Raw genomic sequence first — 23,144 nt, 5'->3', positions numbered from 1 at the left:
AAATAAGTTAGAGTAAATATGTAACAATTATGAATCCAATACGATCTTTTATAGTCTTCTGCTTTCATAAGTAATAGTTATTGATTTTTAAAAAGTGTTTATCAATTAAAAGACATGTCAAAATCGCTTACCTTCTTTCAAGTTCTTTCTAATGCTAAAAAAGCGGCCAAGTGCGAGTCGGACTCGCCCATGAAGGGTTCCGTATTTAGGCGATTTATGACGTATAAAAAAAAACTACTTACTAGATCTCGTTCAAACCAATTTTCGGTGGAAGTTTACATGGTAATGTACATCATATATTTTTTTTAGTTTTATCATTCTCTTATTTTAGAAGTTACAGGGGGGGGGGGGGACACACATTTTACCACTTTGGAAGTGTCTCTCGCGCAAACTATTCAGTTTAGAAAAAAATGATATTAGAAACCTCAATATCATTTTTGAAGACCTATACATAGATACCCCACACGTATGGGTTTGATGAAAAAAAAAATGTTGAGTTTCAGTTCGAAGTATGGGGAACCCCAAAAATTTATTGTTTTTTTTTCTATTTTTGTGTGAAAATCTTAATGCGGTTCACAGAATACATCTACTTACCAAGTTTCAACAGTATAGTTCTTATAGTTTCGGAGAAAAGTGGCTGTGACATACGGACGGACAGACAGACGGACAGACAGACAGACATGACGAATCTATAAGGGTTCCGTTTTTTGCCATTTGGCTACGGAACCCTAAAAACGAACTATAAACAGACACATTTAGTTGTAAATCATGTCCACACTGTTAACTGACAATTCGTAAACCTTATTACAAACACATAAGGTCCATTAATAGTCAGTTAAGGGTGGTGTTAGTACTACTCACTTGAAGTTGGCCTCCTTGCCGTGTTCCTTGTTCGGGTGCGCGAGCGCCGTCAGCAGCGTGTGGGACACGCGGTCGGTAGCACTAGTAGAGCTGGCCGCTACTTGCTGATAGGGCTCCGCCCCTTCCAGTGGACACGTGGTTAGAGGGCGCTCCGCACTCTCCATTAGGAGTTGGCGGATTTTCGGCACCTGGATACGAAAGCAAGAAGTTAATATGCATCTACAGATGTACCGCATAATTGTTTTCCATCGTATTATGGAAACGTTCGTGTTTGTCATGCTACTTCAGTCAAGCTTAATACTTTTTGCACCGAGACTGACTGAAATAGCAAGACACGTTCGTACGTTTCTGTGAAAATACGATGGAAAATAATTATGCACTACATCTGTTTCTGTATATTAAAGGAAAAATAGTAAAATCAGAGTTACGGGCGAGATTCGACCTTCCCAAACACCAAAGAATCATTTTAACCACTTGCACCACTCCACTAACTCGGGGTTAACCGGTTAAACCTGGAGTTTATATAATATTTAAAACTTTGAACACATATTAACTCACATTTATAGACGGGTCTAACGCGAAATTTATTCAATTACCTTTATTTACCGACGTTCGTGCGACGTTTCGCGTTAGATCCGTCTATAAATGTGAGTTAATATGTAAACCTGGAGTTACCATGGTTACCAGTACAATTTGACAATAGCGGTTTAACTGTATATAACCCCGGGTTAGTGGAATGGTGCAAGTGGGCTTAAGTCACATTATCCTTGCTCGTTGTTTTGAATTTTTTTCTGAAACAAAATCATCAGAACTGTTGAGCTACGAGGAGGCTTGCACTTACCGTGTTTTATTTTTATTTTTGCCTTATTTGCCCGAAGATAGACGATATTTCATGGCGCGACCTTTTAGAATGTTTACCTTCATGTACAGCAGTAGTAGCAGTAAAGGCTCAGCGGCGGCGGCGGCGGCGAGCAGCGACGGCGGGTCGGGCGCGCAGCGCAGCGCTAGCGGTAACCGGGCCTCGATGCGGCGCCGCATGCTGTCCAGGTCGGGGCCGGCTTCCGAGGCCTCCTCCATTATGTACTTGATTAGGACTTCCAGCTGGAAATATATTACATATTCAATTTCCGTCACATTTTCGAATACTGTGAGAAATTGTTACTGGCCCCGTAAACAACATGCCAATCGCTAACGCTGCGTAGCGAACGAAACGCAACTGTCACTGTCACACTAATATGGAAGAGTGATTGAGAGACGCGAAGAGATTCGATGGCGAAGCGCAAGCGATTGTCACCTTGGCTAGGCCGCCGGAATCGACGCTTGGAGAGAAAAGAAAACGCTCCGAAAAGACTACACAAGCGTTAGTACGGCGTACGGCATGTTACGACGCTTACGACCCTCAGAAATGGGGAATACAATTATTCAAGGAGGCGGTAAAAGTCAATAAAAACCGGCCAAGTGCGAGTCGGACTCGCGCACGGAGGGTTCCGCACCATCAACAAAAAATAGAGCAAAACAAGCAAAAAAAACGGTCACCCATCCAAATACTGACCCCGCCCGACGTTGCTTAACTTCGCTCAAAAATCACGTTTGTTGTATGGGAGCCCCACTTAAATCTTTATTTTATTCTGTTTTTAGTATTTGTTGTTATAGCGGCAACAGAAATACATCATCTGTGAAAATTTCAACTGTCTAGCTATCACGGTTCGTGAGATACAGCCTGGTGACAGACGGACGGACGGACGGACGGACGGACAGCGGTGTCTTAGTAATAGGGTCCCGTTTTTACCCTTTGGGTACGGAACCCTAAAAAGTATGACACTTTTTAAGTTAGTAGCAAATTCGATGGAAGCATTTTTCCTAGCAATGTGTTTTATAATATGAACCTGCGGGTGTGTGAGCCGGTGCAGATGGCAGGGCGCCTGGTGCTTGGGCGCGGCGCGGTCGCGGCCCTGCCACACGCGCTCGGACCCCATCAGCGTCTCCGCGAAGTCCAGCACGCCGCTCGCCGCCCAGCCCCTAACACAATCAAAACTTTTGTGAAATGTTACGTTTAGTTTCCTTGATAAAATAAAAAAATCGATTATATTTCCAAGAGCTGCTGCTAGATGTGCCGCGCGCTGTGGTCGTTGAAACAAAATATTGAAGCTTGCGCGGTACCGACATTGCTGCAAAAATAAAAGCGAAGACCTAGCCTGTTCGAAACGTGACACGCATAGTATACTGCATACCTACTATTCTACTTACTAAATGAAAATGAAAATACGTGTTGTAAATATTTTGTCAATAGAAAAGGCGTCATAATTCAAAAAAATGTAAGTGTGAAGGGTAGAAATCTTTTAAAAATTACCCGTTAGGCTGCAGTAAGGTGGAGAGGCAGGTGTGCAGGGTGCGCCACGAGGCGCGGTGCGCCAGCAGCGTCACCAGCAGCGGCCGCCACGCCGCCGACCCCGACCGGAACATTAGCCGCATCTGCACAAAAACATACATTGTTACGCGTCGTCATATAGACGAAAGAATGCGAGGCGGCGTGGTGCGTTGACACGAAAATTCAACGCGGTGCGGTGTGGCGTGGGTCGTGCACTACCGTCCCTACATCGCAAAAATCAAATCAACTGTTTGCACCCGGGTCTCTATTGTTTCCCAAAAAGTTTTAACTCATAATGGATCGATTGTCTGGTTTAGAAACGCGTCACTTTTGAGGATTGCCACAAAACATATCTAACCTATCTATAGGGTAACCTTACGAAAATCCTGAAACTGTTTCAGTTTTAGAACATATGACAAACAATACATTATGACTTAAAACTTTATGTGAAACAAAGGGAGCCCGTTTGCTCCCACTTCATTTCGGTTTTAACCTTTTGAATGCCACGCGTAATCGTGAACCTCGTCGGAATGCACCAAGGTTGATATTGGTATTGGTCAGGGATCACAGGGGTCAGTTTCTTCTGGGGTCAGTTTCTACTTGAGTTTCTTAAATAAGTAACAAAGTAATATAGATCGGCGGTCCGCCATTTGATGACCCCTGGTATAGGTATTTGGTGATAAAAGGGTTAAGGTTGTGTCACCTGTCGTTCAGGTTGCGGGCCGAGCGTTTCCCGCTGCAGCTCCGATATCCAGTCCAACAGCAGCCCGCAGCCGAGCCCGCGGCGCGCCAACACGTGCGGGGCGGCCGGCTCGGCACCCACTTCCACTTTCACCTGCATACAACCAATGATATTATATAACCATACATAGGTTATACCACAGCATAGCATTGGATAGGTCTTAGCACAGACAAGACATCCTCTAGACTGAGCATAGTAACGCTACCCCCTCTGCCACTCATACGGTATATTTACTCCATCTTCGAGTCAATCCCGTGCCGTGATTGGTCCGTGTCTTTGAACGGACCAACCACGGCACGGGATTCGCTCAACTCGTCCCCCCGCACCCCCGTATTTTTGGCAGCATCGGTTTCATGAAATAATCGCTCTAAACTCAGTCTAGAGGATTCCTAGTCTATGGGTTGTACTCATACTTGACGAGCACAAAAAATACTTCCATATTTATTTCTGTGCCTACGAAGAAATCTTTTATTTTTGATTAATTTTCTCATTCCATCCATCTTTGTCACGTTCGTTGTTAAACATAAGGTCGTTTCTTGCTCTTTCGGTGTACAGGAGCTCGTTAGCACATGCACATTTCTCGTTTGTCCAGCCGCGTCTAAAGGCAACTTGTGACAAATTGTGACAAGTTGACAAGTTAAGCGCTTCAATTTTGGAACGCCTATAACCTATCTTGAGTTATAAATCATTGCATACAACAGATTCTTATTCTTTCCAATTTTTGGTGTATTTTCCCCATTCCTTTTTGTGTAATATATGTATGTTTATCTTATACATTTTGTATGTATTTATATCCTTTATCTTTCTGGTACCTTGTTGTACATTTTGCTGCATTTGTCACCCTCTTTTCACTTTCTCCTCTCATCTACTCAAAGGTTAACTGGAAGAGATCCCTCAAAGGGATAAGTTCGCCTTTGTACTTCTTACTAATTGTATGTTATTTTTAATATGTCTTTTTGTACAATAAAGAGTTTACTACTACTACTACAGATTTCATTAACAGATAGATTGCAACCCAGCCAAACAAGACATCCGCGTCAGGACACAAAAATTTCGTCATATAAAGCTGTAGTACCACGATCCCGACTATCGGGTCGTCCGGTCTGAGAACGGGTCATAAAATACCCGATAGTCGGGTTTTCGGCACTGAATGTGTTAAGCTAATAGTATTTGACAATCAACCCGCGACCCCCTGTTACAAACAGGTTTTGTTTGTTTACTCGGGCTTTGCGAGCCCCCGCAATATCTCTTTAACGTCGTCACGTCCTATTTAGTGAGGAGTAAGATCTAATAATACTGTTTCTAATCGCTAGTCTCGGTAGACACTATTTGAATCTTTGAGATTAAAACCATTTTTTAGATTCTAGATGTTTATTCGTGAGATATTGTTAAATCGACAGAAACTATCCAATACTGAAGATAGTTCCAGCTATTAAAACAGATTTAGCGTTGATGTTTGACGACCGGGCTGGCCTAGTGGGTAGTGACCCTGCCTGTAAAGCCGATGGTCCCGGGTTCGAATCCCGGTAAGGGCATTTATTAGTGTGATGAACACAAATATTTGTTCACAAGTCATGGATATTTTCTATGTATATAAGTATGAATTTATCTATATAAGTATGTATATCGTCGCCTAGCACTCATAGTACAAGTTTTGCTTAGTTTGGGGCTAGGTTGATCTGTGCAAGATGTCCCCTAATATTTATTTATTTATTTCAGACAGCCGAAGTAAAAATAAAACTACAGTGTTTCTTTATTTTAGAAGTGTACAATAAATAAATAAATAAATAAAGTGGATTCAAGTGTAAGGTGAGTTCGACTAAGATCGGACACCGGGTAAGATCGTATGATTCAAATTTCTGCCTGTTGCGGGGCTTTTTTTTAATGCTGGCAAGGTGATGCAATGCCCGGGACAAAACAGCGCATTGCATCACCTTGCCAGCATTAAAAAAAAGCCCCGCAACAGGCAGAAATTTGAATCATACGATCTTACCCGGTGTCCGATCTTAGTCGAACTCACCTTATGTTACCGACTAGATTTCCTTACCTCGGTCTCGTAAGCGCCCTGCTGGTTGTTCTCGAGCAGCGTGGAGATGACGTCGACCACGACCCGCGTGTCCTGCGTCTCGATGATGCGGTTCCCTATCGCCTCAAGCGTGTTCGGTGTCGCCGCTTCCAACGCTGAGCGACAAACCAAACAATTTGTTATTCGATTAGAATAGAGAGTATTTATATGAAGCGCTGGTGACCTAGCGGTAAGAGCGTGCGACTTGCAATCCGGAGGTCGCGGGTTCGAACCCCGGCTCGTACCAATGAGTTTTTCGGAACTTTATGTATTTGATAGTTACCAGTCGCTTTTCGGTGAAGGAAAACATCGTGAGGAAACCGGACTAATCCCAATAAGGGCCTGGTTTATCCTCTGGGTTGGAAGGTCAGATGGCAGTCGCTTTCGTAAAAACTAGTGCCCACGCCAATTCCTGGGATTAGTTGCCAAGCGGACCCCAGGCTCCCATGAGCCGTGACAAAATGCCGGGACAACGCGAGGAAGATGAATAGAGAATATTTATATAGAAAAGAAGGTTATACAAAAAGTAGAAAAAGTGTCATTCTATGGAGCTTGCTAACTATGTAAACAAAGGTAAATTCATCATTCAGAGACAATTTCAATATGGTGGTTTGTTTACATAGTTAGCAAGTTCCAGAGAATGACTCTTTAGGTAGAAGTGCCACGAAATGGTCACATCTCAGCGCTGGTCTCTCAGCCATCCGGTGAAACAATCACGACACTAACATAAGTAACAAAGAAAGGAAAATCACACAATAAATAGTTATTTGTTTTACAAGGTTCTTGTTTAACCGCTCGTGCTAATATTGATACCCGAGCAAGCGAAAGATTCCAAAATTAAACCACGAGCGTAGTGAGTGGTTCGAAAAATGTAATCTTGAGCGTTGCGAGGGTTTCAAAGCATGACGGTTAAACAAAATTTGCCCCCGAGTGAAACACAAAATTTTTCACCACAGCAACCCGAAGCAAATATGAAATGTAAAATATCAAGCAAAATCAATCCAAATGAATATTATTAAATATTTATCATCCAAAATCATCATTTAAAAGTCAATTCTACCAGCAAACATAAGAAAACAACTCAAAATTTGCATTTGATTACTTTGCCTCACACGTGAATAAAATGCGACTTTGCTATCAGTTTTTGAAGTGCAAAGTAAGCCTTTCCGAGCTGGTGTGGTGAAAACAAACGTTCATATGGTGATTAATTACTTCACTTAGTAAATGTGTACAGAAGAAAACAGAAGACACAAGTTACATAACATAATATTAGAAAGTAACATTTTTAAGGCTCACAAGATTTGAACCTCGTTAAGAGCTCTGTTTTAATTCCACGGCGACATAAAATGTCCTTACATAGAGTCATCACATCACTGTCTTATTAAAAACTTGCAGTGAGGAAAGATCAGAGACTTGACTGTTCTGTGGTAGGATTAAGTTTAAACTGAGTGTGATTATATCATTTAGTACCGGCGATGAGTTGTTCCTTCGTAGCTTCGTAGCGCTGTGGCAGGTGTGGTACAGTGCGGGCCGCTCGCCTCTCAGGGGCCGCCAGTTGCGTCAGCAGGTTCGCGACGGGGCCCGCGGGGCATTTGAACTGCTTCAGTAAATTTGAGCACACCTGCAGACATCATCATGTTAAAACAAATCGATCCGAATTTAATTTTGAATATCATAAAAAGTGGATAAGGCGGCCCATATTACTAAATATTACGCTAGTTTCCGAGTATAAAACAAAATAAAATTAATCCGTCAGTTACATTATCAAACAAAATTAATATGAGGATAAAACCCTTTAATATCTCGCGTGACGTCACGTCGTGCTGCTGTTTTTAGCACGGCGTGACGTTACTACAGACCCTGCTTGTTTAATGGTAAAAAAAACAACGGGTTGCACTCCGGGAGTGCCGGCAGAAGTGAAAACTCAATGACATTGTAACAGTTTTTCGATCAGGCCACGTGTCCGTCTTACGAATTTTCAATCTGTCGAATCTGTCGGTCACGTGATCTGTCGCGAGTTTAACATTTTTTTCCCACCTCAAAAAGTGCACAGCGCCACTAAAGAAGTTTTCACTTCAAAAAACAATACAACGTAGTCGATATAAATAGGCAGTCCCACACGGTGTGCACTGTGCAGGTCACTGACCTCTCGGAGCGGCTCCCAGCGCGCTAGCGTCAGGCTGCGCAGCAGGACGGCGGCGTGGCTGGCGCCGGCCATGCCGCGGAGGACGGTGCAGTCACAGTCAGGAACATGACTGTATGTGGGCTACACGGGGTGCAGGTCACTGACCTCTCGGAGCGGCTCCCAGCGCGCTAGCGTCAGGCTGCGCAGCAGGACGGCGGCGTGGCTGGCGCCGGCCATGCCGCGGAGGACGGTGCAGTCACAGTCAGGAACACGACTGTATGTGGGCTACACGGGGTGCAGGTCACTGACCTCTCGGAGCGGCTCCCAGCGCGCTAGCGTCAGGCTGCGCAGCAGGACGGCGGCGTGGCTGGCGCCGGCCATGCCGCGGAGGACGGTGCAGTCACAGTCAGGAACACGACTGTATGTGGGCTACACGGGGTGCAGGTCACTGACCTCTCGGAGCGGCTCCCAGCGCGCTAGCGTCAGGCTGCGCAGCAGGACGGCGGCGTGGCTGGCGCCGGCCATGCCGCGGAGGACGGTGCAGTCACAGTCAGGAACACGACTGTATGTGGGCTACACGGGGTGCAGGTCACTGACCTCTCGGAGCGGCTCCCAGCGCGCTAGCGTCAGGCTGCGCAGCAGGACGGCGGCGTGGCTGGCGCCGGCCATGCCGCGGAGGACGGTGCAGTCACAGTCAGGAACACGACTGTATGTGGGCTACACGGGGTGCAGGTCACTGACCTCTCGGAGCGGCTCCCAGCGCGCTAGCGTCAGGCTGCGCAGCAGGACGGCGGCGTGGCTGGCGCCGGCCATGCCGCGGAGGACGGTGCAGTCACAGTCAGGAACACGACTGTATGTGGGCTACACGGGGTGCAGGTCACTGACCTCTCGGAGCGGCTCCCAGCGCGCTAGCGTCAGGCTGCGCAGCAGGACGGCGGCGTGGCTGGCGCCGGCCATGCCGCGGAGGACGGTGCAGTCACAGTCAGGAACACGACTGTATGTGGGCTACACGGGGTGCAGGTCACTGACCTCTCGGAGCGGCTCCCAGCGCGCTAGCGTCAGGCTGCGCAGCAGGACGGCGGCGTGGCTGGCGCCGGCCATGCCGCGGAGGACGGTGCAGTCACAGTCAGGAACACGACTGTATGTGGGCTACACGGGGTGCAGGTCACTGACCTCTCGGAGCGGCTCCCAGCGCGCTAGCGTCAGGCTGCGCAGCAGGACGGCGGCGTGGCTGGCGCCGATCATGCCGCGGAGGACGTTACTGTCCGCGGCTTGCAGGAATGTGGTCACCCGTTGTATGTACGGGCACTCGGTTGGGACGTTTTCGCGGAGTTTCTTCACTTCTTCTGTTATTTTCTGCAAAATATAATTGGAAATCTAGACCGATAACACACAAACTCGCCTCGCCTCACTCCAAAATGAGCATCTTCATTAGAAAAAAAGTAGTTAACCGCGATTTTATACCTTGTGTACATGTACTTACGGCGTTAAGTTCAGTGAAGGCCACATCCAAGTCTCCGAGGTAGGTGTCGCCGCAGAAGGTCAGCAAGGCTGGGACCTGCTCCGGTTGGATGACTAGCGAATATATACCTTGTGTACATGTACTTACGGCGTTAAGTTCAGTGAAGGCCACATCCAAGTCTCCGGGGTAGGTGCCGCCGCAGAAGGCGGTGGTCAGCAAGGCTGGGACCTGCCCCGGTTGGACGACTAGTGATTTTATACCTTATGTACTTGTACTTACGGCGTTAAGTTCAGTGAAGGCTACATCCAAGTCTCCGGGGTAGGTGCCGCCGCAGAAGGCAGTGGTCAGCAAGGCTGGGACCTGCTCCGGTTGGATGACTAGTGATTCTATACCTTATGTACTTGTACTTACGGCGTTAAGTTCAGTGAAGGCCACACCCAAGTGTCCGGGGTAGGTGCCGCCGCAGAAGGCGGTGGTCAGCAAGGCTGGGACCTGCTCCGGTTGGACGACTAGTGATTTTATACCTTATGTACATGTACTTACGGCGTTAAGTTCAGTGAAGGCTACATCCAAGTCTCCGGGGTAGGTGCCGCCGCAGAAGGCAGTGGTCAGCAAGGCTGGGACCTGCTCCGGTTGGATGACTAGCGAATATATACCTTGTGTACATGTACTTACGGCGTTAAGTTCAGTGAAGGCCACATCCAAGTCTCCGGGGTAGGTGCCGCCGCAGAAGGCGGTGGTCAGCAAGGCCGGGACCTGCTCCGGTTGGATGACTAGCGAATATATACCTTGTGTACATGTACTTACGGCGTTAAGTTCAGTGAAGGCCACATCCAAGTCTCCGGGGTAGGTGCCGCCGCAGAAGGCGGTGGTCAGCAAGGCCGGGACCTGCTCCGGTTGGATGACTAGCGAATATATACCTTGTGTACATGTACTTACGGCGTTAAGTTCAGTGAAGGCCACATCCAAGTCTCCGGGGTAGGTGCCGCCGCAGAAGGCGGTGGTCAGCAAGGCCGGGACCTGCTCCGGTTGGATGACTAGCGAATATATACCTTGTGTACATGTACTTACGGCGTTAAGTTCAGTGAAGGCCACATCCAAGTCTCCGGGGTAGGTGCCGCCGCAGAAGGCGGTGGTCAGCAAGGCCGGGACCTGCTCCGGTTGGATGACTAGCGAATATATACCTTGTGTACATGTACTTACGGCGTTAAGTTCAGTGAAGGCCACATCCAAGTCTCCGGGGTAGGTGCCGCCGCAGAAGGCGGTGGTCAGCAAGGCCGGGACCTGCTCCGGTTGGATGACTAGCGAATATATACCTTGTGTACATGTACTTACGGCGTTAAGTTCAGTGAAGGCCACATCCAAGTCTCCGGGGTAGGTGCCGCCGCAGAAGGCGGTGGTCAGCAAGGCTGGGACTTGCTCCGGTTGGATGACTAGTGGGATTGGAGCGCACTCGTCTTCGTCTTCGGAGGGGAGGGGTTCTTCCACGAAAAGTGTGTCATCTGTTTAGGGATATGAGGTATTTTATTTTGTTGAACTGCACTTTTATGTAGCATTGAAAACATGCATAGGTACATTAACTAAGGTGCAACCGACACATTGCGGAATGTTTACAAAAAGGTTGGATATTTAAAAAAAAAACGTATTTGAGAGAACTTTTAATATTTTTTGCAAACTTTCTCTTTAAAAACGTTAGTTGAAATTTCAGTGAATAGACAGTTAAATGGAATAAGAGTTTCGTTACGTCGAGTTATGTGTGGGGGTAGTTTTAAGTACCTACTGCTACTTTATTGTAGCTGTTTATAGTCTCAAGTTCCACAGAAATGTTGCAGTTTTTCATAATTTCCATATAATAACGCTGTATGGCGTTGACTGGAGATAAAGGCTTGTTCATACCGGGCGGGGAGCGTGCACTCGCAGACTAAGGGTCGGTTGCACCAAACTGTTCGTATCGTTAAAGAGTTCGTTAAATTTTTATGTATGGAAAGTTTCATAGTAAACCACCACCGCGGCGCGCCGGCTGACATTGATCAGTCTGTCAAATGCACTAAATGACAAAGTGATCTAATCACTGACAACTGTTTTCACACGTCTACCTAGACTGAATATATCATGAGACGCAATGCTTGTAACTTAAGATCTTATAATACCATATGTTCATTGTAAATAAACGATTTCATTCATTCATTCAACTGGCAATGCGGGCAGGGGCCTATTTCTCGAACGGTATTAGACTAATATTATTAGCCCACGAACTGTCAAATCGTATGGTTTACTATGGCAACACACTAATAATATTAGACTAATACCGTTTGAGAAATAGCGTAGAAGCGCTGGTGGCCTAGCGGTAAGAGCGTGCGACTTGCAATCCGGAGGTCGCGGGTTCGAACCCCGGCTCGTACCAATGAGTTTTTCGGAACTTATGTACGAAATATCATTTGATATTTACCAGTCGCTTTTCGGTGAAGGAAAACATCGTGAGGAAACCGGACTAATCCCAATACGGGCCTAGTTTACCCTCTGGGTTGGAAGGTCAGATGGCAGTCGCTTTCGCAAAAACTAGTGCCCACGCCAATTACTGGGATTAGTTGCCAAGCGGACCCCAGGCTCCCATGAGCCGTGGCCAAAATGCCGGGACAACGCGAGGAAGAAGAGACCGTTTGAGAAATAGGCCCCAGCACGTACCGGGCGGGTAGGACGGCGGCAGCAGGCGCAGCGCGGCCGCGAAGGCCTCGCCGCCCGTGCAGCCGCGCGCGCGCTGCACCTGCAGCAGCTGCGCCATGTAGCCGCGCTCCACGCCCAGCCGCAGCACCGCCGCCGTCGGGCACGAGTCCAGCGCCGCCAGCAGGGCGCTGGGGGGAAATAACGTTACAATTAGTAAGTAGTAGTAAAAAATTAAATGATACATGACTGCTCTCAATAGAGCCTGCTTCTGAAAAACAAGCAACAACGGTTGCACTCCGGGAGTGCCGATAGAAGTAAAAACTCACCTCACTATGTTACCGACGCCCGGTAACACGATACATACGTTTAGCGGAGGTATTCTATTTATTTATTATATATTATTATCATTCTCAAATAAGATCACATTTTTTCATTGACATGTTTATTTACATACTGCCATGACAACGTCAAATTATTTGAACATAGGTAAAGAGTCTTGAAAAGGAGTCCGCAACATAAATGTCAAATAACATTGAGTTTTTCTTTATTGATTTAAATGCCATCTAAATTATGAGTGGCCATCTAAATCTTACGCCCCTTACGGTCACGTGATCGCCTTACGCCCCTTACGGTCACGTGATCGCCTTACGCTGTATCGAGTTTATAATTTTTCCCCACCTCAAAAAGTGCCCAGTGCCGCTAAAGAAGTTTTCACTTCAAAAAACCGGCCAAGTGCGAGTCGGACTCGCGTTCCAAGGGTTCGGTACATTAAATCCGACTCACGCTTGACTGCACATTTCTAATAGGTTCATTCCTGTATTATGTGTATTTTTTTCAAAATTTTTGACCAAGACATTTCGGGGATAAAGGGGGGGAATAGTCGGACAGACACATTCCGTTTTTTCCTTTTGCGGTACGGAATCCTAAAAAGGGATAGTCTAAACCAGAAATCTTCAAACAAATGACAATGCCGTGGTAGTCCCCAAATACAAAAAAAAAAATGCTTCAAATCTAAGTGATCATTACCTGCAGGCGGACCGCGGCATGCCGAACGTCTGTATGAAGAGCGCCAGCTTGTGCGCGGGGAGGGCTCGCAGCCCCAGCTCCAGCAGCGCCGGCCTCGCGGACCGCACGAGGTGCAGCCGCAGCCAGTCCGGCAGCAGGCTGGCGGTGGTGCCGTCCGCGGCGAAGGCCGTCGGGGGTTCCCCCACCCAGACTGATTCTAGCCATGAATACATTTCTTGGTTCGTGTCGTCTGGGGAGAGAAAAGGGAATTAGTGATCGAATCGCATTGGTTTTTAACACACACAAAGTGAAAGCACTCACACGCAGAAGGGCCGTAGCACAGCAGCTTGTAGTGCGCGTGCGCGACGACGGCGGGCACGGCGGCGGCGGCGGCGCTCCACTGCAGCGTCAGCAGCTCCCCCGCCGCCGCGCCGCCCGAGCCCCACTCCTCGCCCGACGCCAGGGGCAGGCCTCCCGAGATGCGTGCCTAGACAATACAACGTTACTTCGATGTTGCGTCTAATACAATTCGAACGTAAGTGCCACCCTGGCCTTAAGCTCACTAAGGCATGGTGTGAAAATATGTAAATTATTAGTTTAGTAGTTATAATTAGGGTTACTTTTACTATATCTAGTTACAAATTACAACATCATATCATATCAACAATGCTTTTATAAGAATCTTCGTTGGTGCGTCCTAAACCACTCTTACTTTAGTGGTTGAGTTCATTGCAGGAATAACATCACGGTGCGGAATATGCGAGAGAGATTTGGATTTTTGAGTTGTAAGCTTGTTGGGTTTAAAGGTTCTTTACGATTTCGTTAGCAAACAATATCTAGTGGTTAATGATTCATAGTGTTATCACGTACCTTCCGCAAGTGTGTGTAGAAGATCGAGGTGATGGCGTGCAGAGTGCGGTGCTGCAGACGATCAGGCACAGCTCGGGGCTCCGCCGGTGGAAGTACGCCACCTATCACTACTTGTCGCTCCATCACCACTTGGCTCAAGTCCTGCACAAATAAACACATGGTAAAGTTTGTTCAGCAACAGTGAGAATAGACGGTATCTTGTTTTTCTTACGTGTTCGCAAAAACGTAGTCCATTTAGATAAATATCAATAAACCTTTACTCGTGACAATCACAAACATGTACACTTGCACAGACAACAAAAGCAGAAAAAAACCGGCCAAGTGCGAGTCGGACACGCGCACGGAGGGTTCCGCACAATCAACCAAAAAATAAAGCAAAACAAGCAAAAAAACGGTCACCCATCCAAGTACTGACCCCGCCCGACGTTGCTTAACTTCGGTCAAAAATCACGTTTGTTGTATGGGAGCCCCACTTAAATCTTTATTTTATTCTGTTTTTAGTATTTGTTGTTATAGCGGCAACAGAAATACATCATCTGTGAAAATTTCAACTGTCTAGCTATCACGGTTCGTGAGATACAGCCTGGTGACAGACGGACGGACGGACGGACGGACGGACGGACGAACGGACAGCGGAGTCTTAGTAATAGGGTCCCGTTTTTACCCTTTGGGTACGGAACCCTAAAAACAAAACATAGTGTGCATCACGAAAAGGACCCAATTTAGCCCTATTTAGTACGACGGCGGCGAGACGGGCGAGGCATACCAGCACTAGGGGAGGGAGGGTGTCTGCGTGCTCGGCGAGGAAGGCGATGTAAGCGGCGAGGTGGCGCGGCACGCACTCGGCGAGGCAGGCGGCGCGGAGGCGGGCGAGCACCTCGTCGCGGACGGCGTCCCAGTGCCGGAGCTGCACTAGCAGCTCGAGCCATTCCCTGATCATAAATATTGCGTTAAATAAATAGACTATAAATAGTGTTTGACAGGAGCCAGGCACATACACCGGTAATAACTACATACACTCATGTGTATGTAGCCACCACCGAGTGTACCCCGGCCCAGTGCGCAAGAAGCTGACTGTCCATCCTGTCCTCTAAACTCTAGAATTCAGAAGATATAGTCTCAATATTCAGCAACCTCTGTGTTGCGTCTTCTGATGACACTCTGCAAATCGAGGGATTTATTTTCCCTCTTATTCTATATAATTGTATCCTCAAACTTACAGGTCAATTACAGAAGTCATTTAGATTAGATGAACAAGTAGGTCGCACTAAACGTTGGACTTACTCAGGGCCGACTTCTGCGTTGTAGTCCATTTCAGCCGTATCTTCGGCCTGCGTCAGAACTAGTTTGAGGCCCTGCAAAACAAACAAAACATTTAGTTTATCCAACAGTTAAAAACAACGACAAGAGCCTTATCCTCAGTGATCGCTTGAAACAGCGGTCTCCAAAGTATGGCCCGTGAAAAGTGCCTAAATAGATTCCGACTCGAAAGGCAAGCTGATTCCTGACTGCGGCGCTCTGATCAAAGCTTGCAGGCTAAAGCTACTATTTCGAGTACTTGTGCAACAAATAAAACCCGCTTTCTTACTCTGTTAGCTTGTGCGCGGGTAGGCGCATGCGAGTGCGCGAGCCGCTGCGTGTAGTACTGCAGCACGGCGCGCGCACCCTCCTCGCTCGACGCCACTGTCCTGCGCAGGTGAGCGGCCAGCTCGCCTGCCTTGCCTGCCTCGCCACCCGCACCACCCGCGGATAGGAACTCGCACAGGCATTGCACTGGTAACACACTGTTGGAAAAAAAACATGTATTAGTGTGCTGACTGGGTGGATGCTCGAGCAGCAGCGACCAGTGGAGCGTCCATGTTAACGCAAACAAATACAAGCACGGTGCTCAAATCAAATGTCTTCGAAACTTGACGCCACACCGTATGATCGCTTGACGCTCGCAACTAGAATCCTGGTCATGGCACCAATTTGAACCACGACATCGATGAGATTAAAATTAAAATCGCAGTTTTGTTTATGAGATACGATTCTAGGGCCATTTTAGACGTCATGTCGAAAGAAAATAAACATAACTGACTAAGTATAAGGGGTGGTGACACCGTGGAAACAATAATGAGACAAAATAAGTAGATAGATTCTCTGATTTTTCATATGACTTGGTGTACAAAAGCACGAGGCTTGACGGCAGCGCGTAATTAGTTGACTATACCAGTAGTCAACATTTAAATAAAGATGATGATGGTTACAAAAAGCCGTGGTCACTTTAATATAACAAACAATAGCAGGTCAGTTAAACTGCGTCATCACAAGGTACTTAAATGACCACCTACGTTCGTCTAGTCGTAACGGGACGTGATTGATCATCGACAAGCGGCAACCTATATAAGAAATTATAACAAATTAGGCTTTTACTTCGACGGAACTAATATTTCGCGAAAGCGTTTGTCTCATTATTTTTGTTAACTAGTAAAGTTAACAGACAATACAGCATTTAAGCTACGATGCCCATTTCAATCAATCACTGCATCCTCATACAATGTAGAATATTTTCCTTATTGACTCAGGCCAGTTGTTATTTAAATAATCTTTATCTACACGGCCAGTATGTCTTCTGGCCTTTTGCTCAGTGCGTCTCCCTCGTTATAGGCTAGACAGAGAGGGTTCACCGAGCAAACAGTGGGAAATACTTGTGCAAGCTACACAGGAGGTAAAACGGTACATTGTTGATGCAACCATGCACTTATTGTAGCCAGTTGTCCTGCATGTTCTCTATGTGTATGTTATATTTCAAGATATTTTTAAATAAATTAGAAAAAGGTGTAAGCGTGGGAGTGAAAAAAGTTCTACGAGCCGGTATGAAACGCGAAGAGACAGAAAACTGGACTGAAAAGTACAGATGACACTTGAAAAGGAAATTTCGTGAGGTTGGAAAGGAAGATATGCCATGAATTTTAAACAGAAGGAAAATCAATAGTGCAACAAGTTATGCAATACCGTGCGAGCTCAGATCACAGTGTGGGATTATAATGAAGATGAACCATTCTTGGAAAGTTTTCGTCGATCCCAAAAAGATTCACGATGATATCTATGGATGTGAGTTCGACTTGTGGCCCGGACCGAGGATCCATCCGGATGAAATGTTTCCGTACGTGTATTGGGCAATGTTCAGTGTGTTCGCCACCAACATAGTGGTAGCTACAGGCAGTGTTATATTCGGTGTCACCTCATGGATCCTAATCACCCGATGGAGACAATATAAAAACTATGTGTTTCTGAATGTGATTATAATGAGCATTGTCACTTTATTAATGAACTATACATTAAACCGAACGTTTTTCTATGCTCATTTAAATAATGGTGAAGTCTTTGATATCACATACTTTAAACTGCCCACGTGTAAGATTTTAGTTCAAGTAGCGTTTGTGTTGTCTCGCATAGCGATGAGCCACTGGCTTTTGGTGGCCACGGTGATGTTTTACATGGACATCGTGAAAGTATTTAACAATCGGATCCGACATAGATATCTGATCACAAATTTATTCACTTGGGTAGGAACTTTATTAGAAGGATCTGTACTATTCTTAACAGTATGGTTAGGCCATTTAAAAGTTCGTCACGTGGGATACATTTCTTTTGGTATAACTTGTTTCTATAAAGCGATAAATACGGTTCTGTATCTGAGGGTGTTATACACCTTGATAACTTTAGCGAAACGTGATAAAGGTTCACGGAAGAACGTGTGTCAGAATATAACGTTTTCGACGGCCGCTTGTATAACGTCAGCGATATCGTTCTACCCGCCGATGTTGTTGGCGATCGACTTCACGCAGAACATCACGGTGCGGCATATTTGTATAATAGTGAGTTTGCTGAGCCTGTTCGGTGTGCTGGGGTTCTTCTTGTCGATGCGGAGCCATCGGAAGGCGTGGCGGAACCACCTGCAGCGGCGAAAAGCGCGGAGTATGGATACTTTAGCGAACACGGTTTGACTATTTTTTACTCGTCGATTTTGTTTGCATTAGGAACTAGGAAAAAGGTTTTAATAAATATAATTAATAATTTATAACCTAGCATTTTCTTGATTGACAGTAGATTTAGCACATATATTTTGTAACGCCTTATGTTAACTGTTTGGATGGTAGTATCTATTTCTCGGGCATTTGAAATAAAGTACATAGGTAGTAAAATGTTGTATTCTATTACTATTAGGTAAAACTATTGATGATGTGCTGTGTTTACAATTTAAAGTAAACCGAAAATGTAAATTAGCAATAAGTTAAGAGACATGTAATTACGCTTTGCGGCAGTCATCATAGACATGATTAAATTAATTAAATTAAATAAGCCTTTAATCCGTATAAGAGACACTTGTAAATACAGATTTAGATATTTGGTTTGTGAGATATACATTGATTAAGTTATAGAATGTCTCTTAGTGTGGCGTGCCTGTCGGCATAGGCCTCTTCCAACTCTTTCCAGTGCTGTCTGTCCAGGGCTACTCTGGTCCAGTTGGGTCCTAGAGTCAGTTCGATGTCATCTTCCCATCTGGTTATTTGTTTGCCTTTTTTACGCTTACAGCCTAGTGGGTACCAGTGCGTCACTTGTTTGCTCCATTTTTCCCTATTGTCACGCAGCATGTGGCCTGTCCACTTCCACTTTTGTTGGTCGATACGCTCGAGTATGTCGAGTATAGACATGATTAGAGTTAGACTAAAGATTTCAGGTTAGGTATTAAAAAGTAAAGACTGCTAAAACTCAAAAAGTTTGCATAAACTTGTAAATAAATGGATTATAATTTGTTTGAAACATTTGTGTTACTTCATATTTTTACCCCTGACGAACTGTGGTGCACTTAGGTACGCCACTTTTTTTAGGCACGCCCCCCTGCTGCCTAAAATTAAGTTCCCACGCCCCCCTTTTCGCTTCGATGCATGGAAACGGAGAACTATTAGGTAATCGTGTTCAAATTTCCCGAGGGCCCGCGCGCCCCCCACTTTGAAAACCCCTGATTTAGGGTGAGAGGCTGTTTGTGTTCCCATTTACCTTAACCGACGTGATTGGTTGCACTATTCGGCAAAGGCAGTGATAGTACCATCGCCCATTCTTAACTGTTCATCGGTGGATCCAATGCCTTTTGTATTGCCGAACTAGTTCATTCTGCTTTGCGGGTTGCTACACCGAGTAACACAGACGATTCAACGGAGCCACGCCGTTTTGTCGCCTAAATAGTGTTTAGTTTTTTGTTTTTTTTTTTACGTTTATATAAAATGCATATATATGTTAGTCTGTAAGGTATTTGTAATATGGGCCTTGTTACCTGATTTAAAATGTTAAATAAATAAAATAAAACAAATAAAATAAGGTCCATCTATGGACAGTTAAGTGTGTTGCTGTTTGTACGGATGGTTCTTAGATATAGGTAAGTTTTAACAGTAATTTTGGCGGGGGATTTTCCTCGACGTGCATTTTTTCTTTTTTTTATAATAAACTGATCGGCGATTGGCTCTAGTCACACCTAAGTTTAAGTTTAAGTTTTTAAGTCCAATGTCTACCTATTAGTAGTAATTATTGTTAAATTTATATTTTAATTTTAAGGAATGCCCATAGGTTAAACTGTATATACTTAGATTTATTATAGATAGGTTTACTATATTTTGTACGCCGAAAGGCAAAGCATGGAGGACAACTTGGTACAATATTTATAACATCTATATACTTACTGCTTTACTCATGTTTGACAAATAAATAATCTTTAATCTTTAATCTTTAACCTGATGGAAAGTGAAGACAGAGCCTAAGATGGAGCTCGCCGGTTCAGTAATAGCCTATTCACTCTAGCTTTAAAGAGACCGAGGTCATATTTCTCAGGGAATACAGATGACGGGAGCGCATTCCATTTTCTAGCCGTCCTTACCATTTGTCTTATAGATAGACTAGCGGCCCGTCCCGGCTTCGCACGGGTTAACAAATTATACACAAACCTTCCTCAAGAATCACTATATCGATAGGTGAAAACCGCATGAAAATCCGTTCAGAAGTTTTGGAGGTTATCGCGAACATACAAACACACAAACAGACGCGGCGGGGGACTTTGTTTTATAAGGTGTAGTGTGTAGTGATATTGAGTCAAATCTTCGAGTGAGTCGCATCGAGTATTCAGTACGCATCGTTCAATGATTCCATTGAATAATTATGTAGATCCGAAGGGAATCCCTAGACTAAATGCAATTCAATTAAAAATACTTATAAATGTGATTACATAAAGTGGTCGCGAAAAAAAGTCCCGGCTTTGATAAGAAAAGGAAATAAAACGTTGGGAGTAAGCACCAACGTTGCGTGTTCACTACACTCAAGAGCAATAAAAATGAGTCACGTGGTATTAGAAATTCTGTACCCGTTGTAATTTATATAAAAACCATTTTTTTATAATACGTCGGTGGCAAACAAGCATACGGCCCGCCTGATGGTAAGCAGTCTCTGTAGCCTATGGACGCCTGAAACTCCAGAGCCATGCGCGTTGCCAAGCCAAGCCTAATCATTGAAATATACATTTAAATGTGACCGAACGAGCGCCAAGCGCGAACGAAGCGTCTCCGTTTCAGAGGGGCTACTGCGAAAACCGAAATTCGCAAATTGCGGGGATCTTTCCCTTTTACTCCAATGAAGGCGTAATTAGATTGACAGAGAAAAATGCCCGCAATTTGCGAACTTCGATTTTCGCGGTTATAGCCCAGTTCAAGCAAATATGTTTTCGTAGTAGGCTGTACTTGTTTACAAATCGCATTTCTCAAAAAGTTAATTACTGTATAAATTTGAGACTACAGTAAATCATGACATGACCTCATGTTACAGGACCCAGTTTCGTCTAACCGATTTCATAACCTACCTACATATGCAAACAAATTGTTCATACGACGTTTCAGCCAGTAAGCTAATTATGACATTCACAGTTGCCCTTGAGACATATGAGTGTAGTGTACACTCGTAATTAAAATGTGTTTCGCGTGTGCTCGCGTGCGCCCCAAACGAGAGACTACCGCCAGCACAGTCGAAATTCAAGGATCGTATATCCCCATCTCTTTTGCTCTTGCATTATTCGAGTGATACCGATTGTTCGAGTGACTCACCGGTTGTTCGCGATAGCCTTTCAGAACTTAGGTTATTGTGTGTAAAGTACTTATTGTGTCTGTTGTGTTCTATTTTTGTTCTGAGTGAGAGGGCCATTACAGACGTGCGAACTAAGTGATAGTGTAAAATTCAACGAGAAAAAACATGTGCTCTCGTTGAGGAACGAATGATAAACAAGCCACATATGTCGCGAATAGTTTGGTTCTGTAGTAAAGGGAAAATATGAGTTTAGAATCGGAAGACGATAGTGAATTGGCAGACATTCAGTTTCATTTTGTATGTAACTTTAAATTGTCAGCCTCTGAAAATTCTTTATATAAAGTGTTCTATTTGGCTTATTGGGCAGTCTTGGGACTCCTTACCTACGGCGTTTATTTAGCCATACTCGGTATATTATTTGGGGTCATATCATGGATTCTCATCAAGAAGTGGAGAAAGTTTCAGAACTATGCGATCCTCAACGGGATTAACCTGATTGCGCTATTGTCCATATCCACGTACTTAAGTGAAAATATCAAATGTCTCAATCACTTTGCATTTTTTAATAATGACAAACGCTTTATCGTCGCTCAAATGGTGCGAGTGTGGTTACAAATATCGGTGAGCCACTGGTTGCTGGTAGCTGCAGTTACAGTTTGTACGGACTTTGTGAAAATATTCAAAAATCCATTCAAGAGAATATATTTGGTCACGAATATCTTCGTATGGATAGCACCAGGCGTAGAGACAGCTATAATGTTCAGCACAGTATACTACTACCAATTCAAAATACGTCAAGTGGAATACATCACTATGGGCATCACTTGTTTATATCTGCTTGCTAGTGCAATTTTATACGGGACAGTCTTTTACAATCTAATAGATCGATCAATACGTGACAGTGGATCGAAAAGACATTGTGGAAAGTTTATGTTATCTTTAACCGCATGTATAACATCGATTTTTGCATCCTACATTACTATGCCAATACTAGATGTGTTCACAAAGAGTTTACTGGTGAAGAGTCTCGTGTACGGAGTGAGCGTAGTGAATATGATTGGAGTAATATTGTTCTTTTTATCGCGTCGAAGTCATCGCGACGCGTGGTGCGAATACCTACACCGGCGAAATGTGCGAATGGACGAGCTTGATACCATTTCATTGCAGTGACTTTTGAGCTAATTTTAATTGTTTTGTTCTAGGTATACGGGATATTTATTATTATACGTTAAAACGTTAAAATTTAGAAGTGTTTATTGTCTCATTTAAGGCTTTATTAAAAAACGCGCTACTAGGTGTCAATTTGGTATATAAATCGTTTGTCTGAATATGTCATTATGAATTGTGTGTTTGTAAAAAAACGGATATAACTGAGATTAGCTAATGAGGCTTATAGTTTTATAATTAATATGTGGGACACCAAGCTTGCTAGGAGAACATATAAGAACTCAAAAAGCGGCCAAGTGCGAGTCGGACTCGCCCATGAAGGGTTCCGTATTTAGGCGATTTAAGACGTATAAAAAAAAACTACTTACTAGATCTCGTTCAAACCAATTTTCGGTGGAAGTTTACATGGTAATGTACATCATATATTTTTTTTAGTTTTATCATTCTCTTATTTTAGAAGTTACAGGGGGGGGACACACATTTTACCACTTTGGAAGTGTCTCTCGCGCAAACTATTCAGTTTAGAAAAAAATGATATTAGAAACCTCAATATCATTTTTGAAGACCTATCCATAGATACCCCACACGTATAGGTTTGATGAAAAAAAAATTTTTGAGTTTCAGTTCGAAGTATGGGGAACCCCAAAAATTTATTGTTTTTTTTCTATTTTTGTGTGAAAATCTTAATGCGGTTCACAGAATACA

At 44.7% G+C, this 23,144-nt stretch overlaps 1 protein-coding gene across 1 annotated transcript in view; it reads right to left on the bottom strand.

Annotated features, from left to right (window-relative positions):
- LOC134656108 (integrator complex subunit 1) overlaps positions 1 to 23,144 on the bottom strand; it is a 56,459-nt gene that overhangs the window by 4,321 nt on the left and 28,994 nt on the right. Inside the window, exons 22-41 of the mRNA XM_063511627.1 lie at positions 15,751 to 15,946; positions 15,447 to 15,517; positions 14,929 to 15,094; positions 14,163 to 14,303; positions 13,614 to 13,779; positions 13,314 to 13,542; positions 12,309 to 12,475; positions 10,299 to 11,125; positions 9,315 to 9,517; positions 9,047 to 9,155; positions 8,759 to 8,878; positions 8,471 to 8,590; positions 8,183 to 8,302; positions 7,507 to 7,657; positions 6,019 to 6,152; positions 3,933 to 4,064; positions 3,212 to 3,333; positions 2,748 to 2,880; positions 1,780 to 1,962; positions 862 to 1,049 (exon numbers count right to left, since the gene is read on the bottom strand). Coding sequence (XP_063367697.1) covers positions 862 to 1,049; positions 1,780 to 1,962; positions 2,748 to 2,880; positions 3,212 to 3,333; positions 3,933 to 4,064; positions 6,019 to 6,152; positions 7,507 to 7,657; positions 8,183 to 8,302; positions 8,471 to 8,590; positions 8,759 to 8,878; positions 9,047 to 9,155; positions 9,315 to 9,517; positions 10,299 to 11,125; positions 12,309 to 12,475; positions 13,314 to 13,542; positions 13,614 to 13,779; positions 14,163 to 14,303; positions 14,929 to 15,094; positions 15,447 to 15,517; positions 15,751 to 15,946 — 3,678 coding nt within the window. The remainder of the gene's footprint in view (positions 1 to 861; positions 1,050 to 1,779; positions 1,963 to 2,747; positions 2,881 to 3,211; positions 3,334 to 3,932; positions 4,065 to 6,018; positions 6,153 to 7,506; positions 7,658 to 8,182; positions 8,303 to 8,470; positions 8,591 to 8,758; positions 8,879 to 9,046; positions 9,156 to 9,314; positions 9,518 to 10,298; positions 11,126 to 12,308; positions 12,476 to 13,313; positions 13,543 to 13,613; positions 13,780 to 14,162; positions 14,304 to 14,928; positions 15,095 to 15,446; positions 15,518 to 15,750; positions 15,947 to 23,144) is intronic.

The sequence above is a fragment of the Cydia amplana genome, chromosome 17 (genome assembly GCF_948474715.1).
Source record: "Cydia amplana chromosome 17, ilCydAmpl1.1, whole genome shotgun sequence".
Taxonomy (NCBI): Eukaryota; Metazoa; Arthropoda; class Insecta; order Lepidoptera; family Tortricidae; genus Cydia; species Cydia amplana.
This window is presented reverse-complemented; position numbering and strand designations above follow the sequence as displayed.